The sequence below is a fragment of the Antedon bifida genome, chromosome 7 (assembly GCF_963402885.1).
Source record: "Antedon bifida chromosome 7, ecAntBifi1.1, whole genome shotgun sequence".
Lineage (NCBI taxonomy): Eukaryota > Metazoa > Echinodermata > Crinoidea > Comatulida > Antedonidae > Antedon > Antedon bifida.
Window position 1 is genome coordinate 26,950,409 of NC_136232.1, and position 13,621 is coordinate 26,964,029.

The 13,621-nt window shown below is 35.1% G+C and overlaps 2 protein-coding genes across 3 annotated transcripts in view; one reads left to right on the forward strand and one right to left on the reverse strand.

Annotated features, from left to right (window-relative positions):
• The window catches only part of LOC144848590 (protein MMS22-like), a 47,842-nt gene that overhangs the window by 584 nt on the left and 33,637 nt on the right, over window positions 1-13,621 (forward strand). The window lies entirely within an intron of this gene.
• Window positions 6,203-13,216, reverse strand: LOC144847708 (amine oxidase [flavin-containing]-like). Its single transcript, XM_078704202.1, has 15 exons — window positions 13,070-13,216; window positions 12,429-12,523; window positions 11,816-11,953; window positions 11,292-11,396; window positions 10,898-10,989; window positions 10,326-10,467; window positions 9,899-10,051; window positions 9,344-9,503; window positions 8,882-8,978; window positions 8,344-8,397; window positions 8,125-8,182; window positions 7,900-7,997; window positions 7,443-7,554; window positions 7,280-7,342; window positions 6,203-7,122 (listed from the first exon to the last, which is right to left on the reverse strand). The coding sequence occupies exons 1-15, from the start codon at window positions 13,110-13,112 to the stop codon at window positions 6,985-6,987; spliced, it is 1,548 nt and encodes a 515-aa protein (XP_078560328.1). The 5' UTR covers window positions 13,113-13,216; the 3' UTR covers window positions 6,203-6,984.

Here is a 13,621-nt window from a genome sequence, read left to right on the forward strand (position 1 = left end):
CGTGTCACCCATTCCTTTAGGTCCTCTTCCATACTCGCATTTTGACTCGAATAATCTCCCTCTTTTCACTCGACACTCTTGTTTTTCAATCTCCTTGTCATCTGTTTTATAGATTCCCCACCATAAAAAGGTATACTCATCCGGCCTGTATACTTGCCGTATCCAATCTAACGCTTCTGCCGTGTACACAAGCGTAAGATCCATTACCATGTCTCCAACAGATCCGATATAAAACCGTATTAAATAGGATCCGTTTTTCAAATCTGTTACACGACCAGAAGTGCTGTAAAGATGTTGTCGGTCATGTAAAGTTGCAAACCAAAATTCACCGCCAACATTTCTTGATTTGTTTTGTCTATCAAAGGTTGTTACAAGAAAATCTACATAGTTCCCAGTTACTATTTGATCTTGTCCTGTTATAAGTTGCACACGTGTGTGTTTTGCACTTGTCAACGTGTTTCTATCTAAACTCGTAAAGTCTGTACTTGATTTTGAATTTAGAATTCTAACGTCGGTAGAGTTGATGACTTTCCTTAATTGTTCATGATAGGCAAGCCAGTTAAATTGCGTTGTATTGTTGTCTTCGTCTGTGTCATTATACACAAGCTTTCCAACAATCAGAAAAACCTAAAAATAAAAATGTTCAAATTTGACAAATTTGACATAACTAGAAAACAAAAAAATAAAAGAGCCTCATTTTGATTAATTTCATTTTTATTATTTTATTTTCAAGTGACAGAGATGAAAATCTCCACTAAAAACTAGACATGAAACTCGTCACTTTGACGAGTTAGTTATCCGCACCACGACAAACGCCACGTGCACGTCATACGTTGGAATATTGCACACAGATAAAGATTATGGCATTATGACAAGAACTGAAGAATATGACATGCTGTTAGTGCTGAATTTTGTGTCATATAGTATATACATGCAAACAGTATAAGCTGTATACATATTACATACAGTGTAGAATAGGTGAAATTACGGGACCCGCCATTTATTCCAATTTTTAACATGGCGACGGTATCAAAATGAAACACTTAGATAGCAATTTCAGAAGGAAATTATCTCAGGAACAACATATTAACGTGTAGAAGAAATTTGAATACGTAAAATATAGATGCGCACCCTTTTAAATGTGATGAACTATTACGCAAAATATGAAAATACGACTTTTTTTATTCAACTGGCCATATGATGACGTCACAACATCCGATTGGCAAAATGTTTACATGAATTCGTATCTACAATCCAATAGCTTCCAGAAAACGTTTTAATCGTGATTATCACATTTTATTCTTACGAGCTATTACAGATTAAAATTTACTGTAAAGATGAAATTAATGACCCACGTAATTAAAATTTTTAGGCATGATGACGTCATAAAAATTAAAATATTTTTATCTCATGCTAAAGAAAGTTGATTGACCTACACAATATATAAATGTAGGAGAAAAAGGAATACAGATAAGCGCGATGCGCTCCATTGAATGTGATGAGCAATAACGAAAGAGACAAAAATCCTATATTTTACATTCGTGTGGCCATACGATGACGTCACAATGTTTTTTTAGCCTTATTGATGCATGATCCGATATCTACAACTCATCAACTTCTAGATTTTGTAATAAAAATAAACGGTTAACGGTTTACTTTAGAAACTATGACTGTTTAAAAAAAGACATAATTTTGACGATTTTTTAAGCTTTTTCATAAAAAACGCGCACGAATTGTCTAATTCAACGTGTTCGTATGGCGTTATTTAAACTGGAAAAGGTCTAAATTGTTTTCAAAATCACTGGGAAAGGCTTGAAAAATATAATTCAAGAGAAAAAAATATGTTTTTAACGCTATGTGCGCACCGCGCGCATAAAAAATTGCGCGCCCGTGGGAATTTTTGACATGCTCAAAATGACAAGAAACGCGTAAAAAGTTGATTAGAAATTAATTTTGCGCATTTTGAAATTTTAAATGCGCGTGCGCGCGTAACTTCTTGTCAAACATGCCATTTTTAATCCGTAGAAAGTTTGCCCCTGATATGACTTAAATTTTGTCAGTGTCAATACTAAATGACTTTTGGTTTTTAATCTATGATCAATCATTGAAATTCATAAAATTGCGCATAAGTCACGTTGCGCAACTATGACGTCATTCAAAAATAGGAGGTGCACAACTTCACGTAAATGCCCATATGTTGTCAAAGTTATGAAATGTTATGTTTACACATTTTAGAGGAACACGACTCACAAAAAGGAAGGAAGGAAAGAAGAACTAGACATGAAACTCGTCACTTTGACGAGTTAGTTATCCGCACAACGACAAACGCCACGTGCACGTCATACGTTGGAATATTGCACACAGATAAAGATTATGGCATTATGACAAGAACTGAAGAATATGATATGCTGTTAGTGCTGAATTCTGTCAATTTGTGTCATATAGTATATACATGCAAAGAGTATAATCTGTATACATATTACATACAGTGTAGAATAGGTGGAATTACGGGACCCGCCATTTATTCCAATTTTTAACATGGCGACGGTATCAAAATGAAACACTTAAATAGCAATTTCTGGAGGAAATTATCTCAGGAACAACATATTAACGTGTAGAAGAAATTTGAATACGTAAAATATAGATGCGCACCCTTTTAAATGTGATGAACTATTACGCAAAATATGAAAATACGACTTTTTTTATTCAACTGGCCATATGATGACGTCACAACATCCGATTGGCAAAATGTTTACATGAAAACGTATCTACAATCCAATAGCCTCCAGAAAACGTTTTAATCGTGATTATCACATTTTATTCTTACGAGCTATTACAGATTAAAATTTACTGTAAAGATGAAATTAATGACCCACGTAATTAAAATTTTTAGGCATGATGACGTCATAAAAATTAAAATATTTTTATCTCATGCTAAAGAAAGTTGATTGACCTACACAATATATAAATTTAGGAGAAAAAGGAATACAGATAAGCATGATGCGCTCCATTGAATGTGATGAGCAATAACGAAAGAGACAAAAATCCTATATTTTACATTCGTGTGGCCATACGATGACGTCACAATGTTTTTTTAGCCTTATCGATGCATGATCCGATATCTACAACTCATCAACTTCTAGATTTTGTAATAAAAATAAACGGTTCACGGTTTACTTTAGAAACTATGACTGTTTAAAAAAAGACATAATTTTGACGATTTTTTAAGCTTTTTCATAAAAAACGCGCACGAATTGTCTAATTCAACGTGTTCGTATGGCGTTATTTAAACTGGAAAAGGTCTAAATTGTTTTCAAAATTACTAGGAAAGACTTGAAAAATATAATTCAAGAGAAAAAAATATGTTTTTAACGCTACGTGCGCACCGCGTGCGTAAAAAATTGCGCGCCCGTGGGAATTTTTGACATGCTCAAAATGACAAGAAACGCATAAAAAGTTGATTAGAAATTAATTTTGCGCATTTTGAAATTTTAAATGCGCGTGCGCGCGTAACTTCTTGTGAAACATGCCATTTTTAATCCGTAGAAAGTTTGCCCCTGATATGACTTAAATTTTGTCAAAGTGTCAATACTAAATGACTTTTGGTTTTTAATCTATAATCAATCATTGAAATTCATAAAATTGCACGTAAGTCGCGTTGCGCAACTATGACGTCATTCAAAAATAGGAGGTGCACAACTTTACGTAAATGCCCATATGTTGTCAAAGTTATGAAATGTTATGTTTACACATTTTAGAGAAACGTGACTCACAAAAAGGAAGGAAGGATCCAAGAATAATACAGAAACTAGATTTGAACTCGTCACTACGGACGAGTTAGGTTATCCGCAGAGCAAACGCCACGTGCACGTCATACGTTAGAATATTGCGCAGAGAAAAACGATTATGCCATTGAAAAAATATTTTGTGTCACGTCTAAGTATATACAGTTTACACTATATATTGTATACGTACTACATACAGTGAAGAATAGGTGAAAATAAGTGACCCAAGTTATTGACGCTTTTAGACATGATGACGTCATCACAATTTTTTTTTCAACGGTATATCATGCGAAATATAATTGATTGACCTAGACAATATAAAAAAATGGAAGGAAATGGAATACGGATAAGTGGAGATGCGCTCTATTAAATGTGATGAGCTATGAAGAAAGAGACAAAAATCCAATATTTTATATTCGAGTGGCCATACGATGACGTCACAATGTCCGGTTAGCCATATCGATTTATGATCCGATATCTACAACTCATCAACTTTCAGAATATGTAAAAAAAAGAAAAGTTCATCATGTAGTTTAGAATCTATGACTGTTTAAAAAAAGGCATAATTTTCACGACTTTTTGAACTTTTTCATCAAAAACGCGCGCAAATTATCCAATTTGACGTGCTCGTATGACGTGATTTTAAGTCGAAATTGTTTGAAAAGTTGGTAAAATTACTAGAAAAGGCTGGAAAAACATAAATCACGCATAAACAAATAATGTTAGCGCTACGTGCGCACCATGCGCGCAAAAATGCGCGCGAGCGTGGGCATTTTTGAAATGCTCAAAATGACATGAAACGCGTAGAAAGTTGATTAGAAATTGAGATCCTGACAACAACAAGGGGTTATCCGCCAAGTGCGGATAACCAAAAAACTATTGATCCCATACAATAACAAGGAGTTATCCGCTTGGTATACCAAGCGGATAACTAATAATACAGAAAAAAAATATTGATCTCATACAATTACAAGGAGTTATCCGCTTGGTATACCAAGCGGATAACTAATAAAACATTAAAGCTTATATTATGCCTTCGATGTACGGTGTTCTCGTAGGCCTACTGTAAACAATATCTTACCAGTGTTAGAAAGACTGCACATAAGAAGCGTCGAAGTCGCATTGTATCCAAATTCCAGGCTCTATATCGGCGAATCTAAAAACAGATCATTGTTATCATTTTGCTTGGACAGCATTGCAATGTTTTACCTTGGTCACATTAATTTAAATTAACAAACCTAAAAGATGATGCTGACATAATGCCGCAATATCGATCTCTGGGTATAAGAGCTAATTCAATTCAAAATAACATTTATTTCAATTGCTGGAAAGTTTAGTAAATGTTCTGATACGGTTAAATGCATGTTGTTTAGATCATACTGCATGTATGTATGTATTTTGAATCATTATGGTCTATCAGAATAGGGGTAGGCCTACAAGTTTGTCACAATAACGCATTACGTATGATACTTAATTTACCACGACACAATGAGTGCATCAACTATGTTTGTTAGTATTGGTTTGTTATCTGTCAAAGAAAACATCAGAAAGTCTATTTATGATTTCTCACTAAGAATTAAACACTCTTTGGATATGTACATTATGATAAATGCCTCTTATGGCTCAGCAAGAGAGTTTCAATATATTTGCCAGCCTAATGTCCATGGGTGATTATTATTGTGACTGGTTTTTTTTTGTACAGTTGTGTATATAGGCCTAAAGAGTTTCTTATTATATGTTATATTTTTGTATGTACAACGATTACGAAATAAATATATGAAATGAATGAATTCCACTGCATGAAGTAAACGCCTACAGCATAGTGGGGGCATTCAAAGTGACCAACGCCTGACCCCGTCCTTCTCACCATTTATTTTATAGGTGATACGGGGAGAGAATCTCTTTTTACACTTGTGTTTGGTCACCCCCTTATGTAATAGCAACTTACCTACAACTGTATTACTTGTCGTGTTTCTAACTATATCTCCATGCTTGTGTGTATAGTATAAACATACATTACGTTTTTGTTTTCGCTTTTAATATCCGACTGTACACAATGTTCTTAGTCGATGGTACTCAACACTCTTTCACAGCCAATATGAAAAAGTGAAAATTGAATTAAATTAGAGTTCAGGCAGGAAGTAGAGTGTCATCGTCCGCTTCGGATCGAAATGCTACCGGCACAAGAACTTACAATTCTAAGAATATTGTGATAAAATGGATTATTGCTTATGAATACATCGGTCGTTAAAATATATCATATTTTCAAAACAAAATATGGTCAATATCTCGATATTCTTTTGATAATCTGCATTTGCGCATGTCTGTCGGCACATTTTTAAAGTATTTTTTCGAATAAATAAACCTCATCCATCTGGGAGATTGAAATGAAGCGAGTCATGTTATTCATTTGGCTGTTACAGTATTTATTTTAATGAAATTCGCTCTTTAAATAATTGAAAATAAGTGTAAAATATGACAACAAAAACGTTTGAAAATAAGTAGGCATAAAAAAAGAACAATCAAATGATTAAGACTTGGTTCCCATAAGAACGCGGAAAAGGAAGTGTATACGCGCAACGCGTTGTTGACCAATCACGAGCGACGGATCGTCTGTATTGTGATTGGTCAAATTAATTGCATTGTACACAAGTCTTTTTCTTTTGTCCTATAGGAACCAAGCTTAAATAATATAATTTAATTATTATTTGGAACGCTTTTAAAGGATGGACTAATAAAATAATGTGTTACAACTAATTGCTTGTTCTGTAACTAATTATAATACAAATAGCAACGTTTGTTTAGCACCTCGTTTTAAGTATTACATTTTGGGATTCAGATCTCTATTTAAATTTCATATGCGTTATTAATAACCTTTAAAAAAGTATTCGTTTTATTTATGTAATATAAAACACAGCTACCTTTATCGTGAATTTAGGCCCGAACACAGTTAAAGAAATTAATTTAAATATGTCTGATCCCAATATCACAATACTAATTTAAAAATAGATAATAAAAATGACATAATTATAACCATCATTATAAACCTATATAAAAATGTAGTAGGACTATAGTAACATATACCAAGTCATTTAATGTTAATACACCCAATCAATGGCGCTTACTATTTTATGTACTTTATAAAAGCAGATAAAACAAATTCTACGTTATAAATGGATATTTTCTATTAAATGATATTTTATTTTTGTTTTATCACTTCTTTTGAAATTCCTGCTATAGCTAGTGCACTACTGAGTCCAAGAAATGTAAGAAACCATCCGACTGATGGCGCTATTCGTTGAAAGAATGTTGGGTCTAATGGCATTGCTGGCATGCCCTGAAAAAAAAATATAAAAGAATTTCGTGATATTTCATTGGGTAACAATGTGAACAATATTTGTATGATTTACGTTAAAGTCAATAGCTTAAATAGGTTTGTTCGCAAAATAGATATAACTTAATGTAAATTTATGGAAAAAGTATGAAATACTTACTGAAAACGTTGGCTCTTGTTGAAAGATTTCACTTTCGGGTATTTTGCCTAAACTATGTAGAACCTTAAGGAACAAAAATAAGAAAAAATAAGTATTATAAGTCGACCTTTTTTTCGAAATGAATGTTTATTAACCAATAATAGAATATTGTTAAAATGTTTACCTCTCGCGCTGCCCTTTCTCCTGCTTCCACCGCCCCATCCATGTACCCAGACCACTTACTAGCTGTTTCAGTTCCGGCAAAGTAAACCAACCCGAACGGTTTTGCTATTTCTCTATAAAAATACACACAACAATGCATGCATTATAATTCATGGAATATATCAAACACTTACATACGAATCAATTTACCAAAACCAATTTTCTTCGGTATTTCTAGCTGAAGCGCCATATTTTATTTCAATTAACCCTTCCAAAAATGCCGTATAAAGCACAAGCCCATCTTTCTAAAATTGAGCTGGACAAATGTTCATTTCTTGCTTTTCTTTTTCCCGATGAGAAGAGTGTTCTCTTGTTCATCGGATAAGCAGAACCAAACATCGGCAGGTAGTAATTCAAGGAGTTTTCGGTAACATTTTGATTTTAAGTTCATTCCGATAACTAGGCCTATCGCAGTTTACCTTCCGAATTTTGACAACACTCCTGTAGAATATACTGAGGTAAAACAACCGCCCGAATAATGTTCGGCCATCCAATCCATTTCCAGATAGTTGATTGGCTGAAAGATTACATTTAAATATTTGTCAGCGCGTCACACTTACGCTATGGAAACCAAGTCACGCATATCCAAACGCTTGCTCGCATCATCAAGCGAGTTGTCCCAACTACACACATAAATTATTTACCTTCAATGCCTCTTGCGATTGAAAAGCTTTTGCATAAAATTTGCATATCATGTCGCGTCTGAAACAAATAAAAAGAATTATTTTAAAATCGTTTTTATTACATGAATATATTTATCATTTATTCGTACTGGTAGCGAGACGCAAAAGTGGGGCGAATCGTCCCCGATTCTAGTCTATTGAGTCAATTGGCTCATAACGTGTGCGACATTTAGAACTTACCTGCTCTCCTTAGAATTGTAACATACACTTCTTGCTTTATTTCCCTCCAGAAAACTGTAAACAATTATTACAATGATTTTTAATAAACATTTATCGTGAGGTCGTGGTTCGAATCCAACTCTCGCCGCATTGCTTGTATCCTTAGGCAAGGCACTTTACTTACATTTTCCTCTCTCCAGCCAGGTGTATAAAATGGGTACCCTGTTAGATCAAGACACAACTTTGCGCTGATTACTAGCTGCATTATGATCTAAAAAATGACGGTGGTAATAATGCTATGTAGCACTCTTGTGCATGATTACTCATGAAAAGACCGCTATATAAATGTGGTATATTACGGTATGCGGTATTATTTCTTATCCATTTACAAATTATATTAGACACGGCACAAAGACGTACACGTCACGCAGCGCAAGGGTTGACCAAGAGACGTATCAAACTACCGCGTATGATTGCTCAAATTACTTGCGTTGTATTTGTCTCATGGAGAAACCTTATTTGTTGGTTAAAATGTGTAAACATTATATATATGGCGTACTTCATTAATGCTGGATGTGTATTGTCTGGTTTGGTATCATCAATAGTCCACAGCACCGGTGATTCACCATCAAAACTCCATATATTTCCACTCAGTCCTAATCAAATAAAACGAGTTTTAATCAATTTACTGTCATTTAACTTTTACGGCATATTAAACAGCTTTTAAAAATTATTATAAGTTAGGTCATAGTTCATGGCGTTCGCTTTCTAAATTTGAAAAGAACACGTGATCATTGAGAGGTTTTCTATGTGTGGATTTGTATAGCGCAAGGTCTAGTGGTTTTGTTTTTTCATTTGTCGTCTAAATCGGTCATAAAGTCCGTCGACTTACTAGTCTATTCACCAACCTCATTAACAATGTAGAACTTAGTGACACAATGGTCAAAACTCAATAGGTCAACCTTGCATCCCTGTAATCACCTTATGATTATTTACTTCAGTTTATCTTTTACAAGTTTACCTTTATCGCACCAGAAATCTTTATCGTAATACGTGATACATTTGATGACAGATCCCATAGGTGCTCTGGCGATCAGTTGATTACGTAATGACGGCAATGGGGGTGTATACGTCACTCGTTGCGTCATCGACGGGGGCATGGCTAATATCACTCTTGAACCCTGTAATAACACAGGTTATAATTTGAAATATCCTATTTATATATTTTTAATTTTAAATATTGTTTTGTTTCTTCCCGATACTGCGTTTGTAGTGGAGCTGTAGCGTGGTGGTTAACGTGCTTTCCTTTCAATCCCAGGGTCGGAGGTTCAATCCTGACCTAGTGCCAGGGTTGTAACTCACGATTCTTTTTTTAACTCCACTCTCTCAAATGAGAATTAGTTAAAAGCACGTAAAATTATTAAATAGTTTATCCATCCTGTAATTGGCGAGTTACTCGCTGTTGGTTGCTATAGACACGTACAACCATAATTTTTTTCGTTCGACCTCCTTTTATTGTGTAAAATTTCAATAAACATTAACAGATTTAAACTTTTAATTTAATAGATAAACTGACCTTAAATGACCTTCCATCTAACGTGACCACTTCGACAATCGTTTCATTTTGTTGTATCTTTGCAACAGGACTGTTTAAAAACACTTTATTTTGGTCCAATCGCTCACTTAACCGTTCACTTATTACTTGAGATCCGCCAACAAACTTGTGCGACTACAATGCAATCAGTAATGTTAATTTTCAATGATTTTACATAGAGTAGCTTTGCGTCAAAGTCAAAACATCAGATTTTACATTGCATACACGCATTGAATAACTAATAATGATAGCCTTCATCTTATGAAAATGAAAAAGTACAAAATATTATATACAACATATTATAATCAATTAAATACACGTCATCGTGACGTTAGGAATTGTATTGTCAATTATACATCCGGTATTAAATTGCAATCGATTTAATGTGCATACATAATTTATTTTTTACCTGCGCTGCATTTTCGACTCCATTTATTCTGTAGAATCCGTCACACTGCGCTATGTACCACAGGAAATATAAAGCTGAGATTTCATGCGCTTCTGCTGTTACGTGAAACGGAGAGGACGCCAGAAAATACGTCCTCGCCGTGCTAGCAAAATAATAAGTGATTGTTATACACTCCTTTCGTACGGAATATGATATTACAAGTTTAGTATCTATGGGCGTTCAAATGTACGGTTGTTTTTACGGTTACGCATAGACGTTTAAATTGCCTCGGCTAAAACCGTGGGAGTGGTTCTACAGGGCGAGAAACGGGACTCTAAGATATTTTTTTTCTAATGGTTGGTTCCCACTAGAGACGCAACACAACGACGTAACGCAACGTAAGGGGTTTGACCAATCACAAGCAATACATTATTCAATGTGTCGCTTGTATTGGTCAACTTGCTTGCGTTGCATCTACGTCCTTGCGTTGCGTCCTAGTGGAAAACAAGCTTTACGTTGCGCCTACGTCCTTGCGTTTAGTCCTAGTGGGAACCGAGCTTAAACAGTTAGTTAAACATGTTACGTCATAATACCTTGTCCATGCTTGTGTATTAACCCACTCTCTCCATGTTATGTTATCCAGTTGCTCGGCGTTTGGACAATCCCATGGTTTATCCAATGGAATCTAAAACAATATGGCGTGTTAATTAATATACATCCTTCTTGTAATATCATCGTTATCGTTGTCTTAACCGTTTTCATATTCATTGACGCCCGATTGACGTTGTCGTCTTCATCATCAAGCTCAATCAAACCTTATCATTATCGTTAATAACATTTTAACATTGTTCTACCCTCAAATAACATTAGTATTATTCTCGAAATTATAACTTAAAATCTTCATGTTCGTCATCGTCGTCGAATCTACACTTTCTCTCGAAAGGTGTACTAAAAATTTTTTTTAAACACAACTGAGCATGCCCATACCGTCTTTCCTATTCGATCAATTTCCCGGATGATACTGTTGACGTCCAACCAAATGAGAGGATTCCAAAACTTGGGCATAAAACCATCAAATTCGTAACGACTTCCCTGCAGTATATACAAATTAGTTATACACGTTAATTATAGAGTCTTTATAAGGTTTGATGGTGGTAAACGGTGTTGGTGATAGTGCCGATGATGGCAAATGAGGTTAATAGGGTGTGGGGATAGCAACATTGCAAATTGGGAGGGGCGATGACGGCGATGATCGGGGTGGTGGTGATAAGTAAAGATATTGGTTCCCACTAGAGACGCAACGCAAGAACGTAGTCCAATGACAAGCGACAGTTTGAATATTTCATCGCTTGTGATTGATGAAATCACTTACGTTGCGTTACGTCCTTTCGTTGCGTTGCGTTTCTAGTGGGAACCAAGCTGTAGATGACACTGACGTAGAGATGATGGAATGTGACTGGTGTAACGCATGGTGTAGTGATCGTAATAGTGATGGAATGATAATAACTCACGTTCTGTAACCACACAGACTTCTGATCGTCTTTGATGGGGTAAGTGTTGACTCCGACGCCATTAGCTACTCGAAGGATCCGATCTTGAGTTGGACCAATATAAGCTCCACCTAAATCCACGTATTCAACTGATGGATCCTGGTCAAAAGATGTTTCGTAATAATGTAGTGCAATCTATTTAGGCCTACTATAATCTTTTGTGAATGATAACATGAATACTAACATTACATTATTACATTTACTTCAATGTGCATTACTTAATTTGAGAGGGCCCCTGAATATCAGTTAACCTACTGGGCTAAACTGGAAGGGTTATCCTCTTTAAAAATAGTTAAAATAAATAAATAGAAAAAACACATCGTTGATTGATAGAGCATTGCGTATATATAAGTTTAACAATAAAATACAATTCAACATGTTTTACTTTAGCATTAGGGGCCTAATAGGAAACGAATGTAGGAACTTAATTGTGTTGTTAAACACCCGTTTTTATAAGAAAGGAAGGGAAAGGCCAAAGAGTCACCGTACAAGGGCACAGCCTAATTAAAATGTACTGTAGCTACACATAATTATTATTATAGCATTAAAAGTAGTAAAAAATAGTATAGTATACTCTGAGTGTCAACGTCCGTCCACCAACTCGATCTTGTGCCTCAAGTAAAGTCACATGACATCCATTGTCTTTTAGATAATTCGCAGCACATAAACCTAAACGGTAGACAAAGGAAAGGAAACGTAATGCGCTAGTAATAATGGTGTATGAGATAAGCAGGCCCACGTACGATCCAGAGACAAGATAAATAGATAGAGTGGCCTTTTGATCTCAAAATTCATGATTCTCGATTTCTTCATTTTCAAACAGATTGGACCATCATTATTCAATCCTTTGAACACCTGTTCCCCTTTCCTAGCCTTTTACCCCATATCTGCACACGCTCCCCGGGGGTGTGAGGGGAAGGAGGTGGTGGTCACCGTGCTGCCGTGCTGTACGGTAGTATGCCTATTCCATACATGATATATTATAAAGTGCACAACATTAACAATTGATGCCTTTTTGGACGTTTCGGTTCCCATAAGATATGAGATTACATAAGACTACTGATACCGCGGTAGTACGGTATGTATATGGTAGGCTATTACGGTACTATTCGGAATTCCTCGCTTGCTTGTTTCGTTCGTCATTTTAGCACGTACAAATAGACGAATGAAACACAAACGGCCTACGCTTAATAATATATTTTGGAGCATACTTACCGCTTATCCCCGCCCCAACAACAATAATACTGTCATTTGACATATTGGTTATAATCGATTTCTTGCACAGACGTACGTATGTCAATCACACAATGTGTTAAACGTGATCAAACCACTGACACCGCCTATTACACGACTACCTGTTTCTCTTTTGATATGCGGTCATGGTTGAGTGCATATCAAATGAATAATAGTGACCTCTGACATAAATAACCGGTTTTCTATGTTACGCTCACAATACAGTATCTAACATACATTCCTAGTGATTTTAATCTATTTATTCAAAACAACGAACGTAATAACCTTATTTTATATCAATGACACACATTGGGCAGCGATTTAGACCATGGACCTATAAAATAGGTCCAGGTTCCACCACCGATTAAATTATTATGGACCTAAAATTAGAAATAATAATACTCTTTGACTCCATGAAATAATCAACGTTTTAAAATATATTAATCGTTCTAAATGCAATCCGCAATTTACATTCAAGAGAACATAACAATATATATATATAAATTATACAAATAGATACAGATACTGAAATTG

Coding starts and splice junctions, on each gene's coding strand:
- LOC144847708 (XM_078704202.1), bottom strand. CDS start 13,112: ATGTCAAATGACAGTATTATTGTTGTTGGGGCGGGGATAAGCG. Junction 10,990..11,291: donor TTGATCGAATAGGAAAGACG/GTATGGGCATGC, acceptor ATATTGTTTTAG/ATTCCATTGGATAAACCATG. Junction 8,183..8,343: donor TACAATTCTAAGGAGAGCAG/GTAAGTTCTAAA, acceptor TATTTGTTTCAG/ACGCGACATGATATGCAAAT.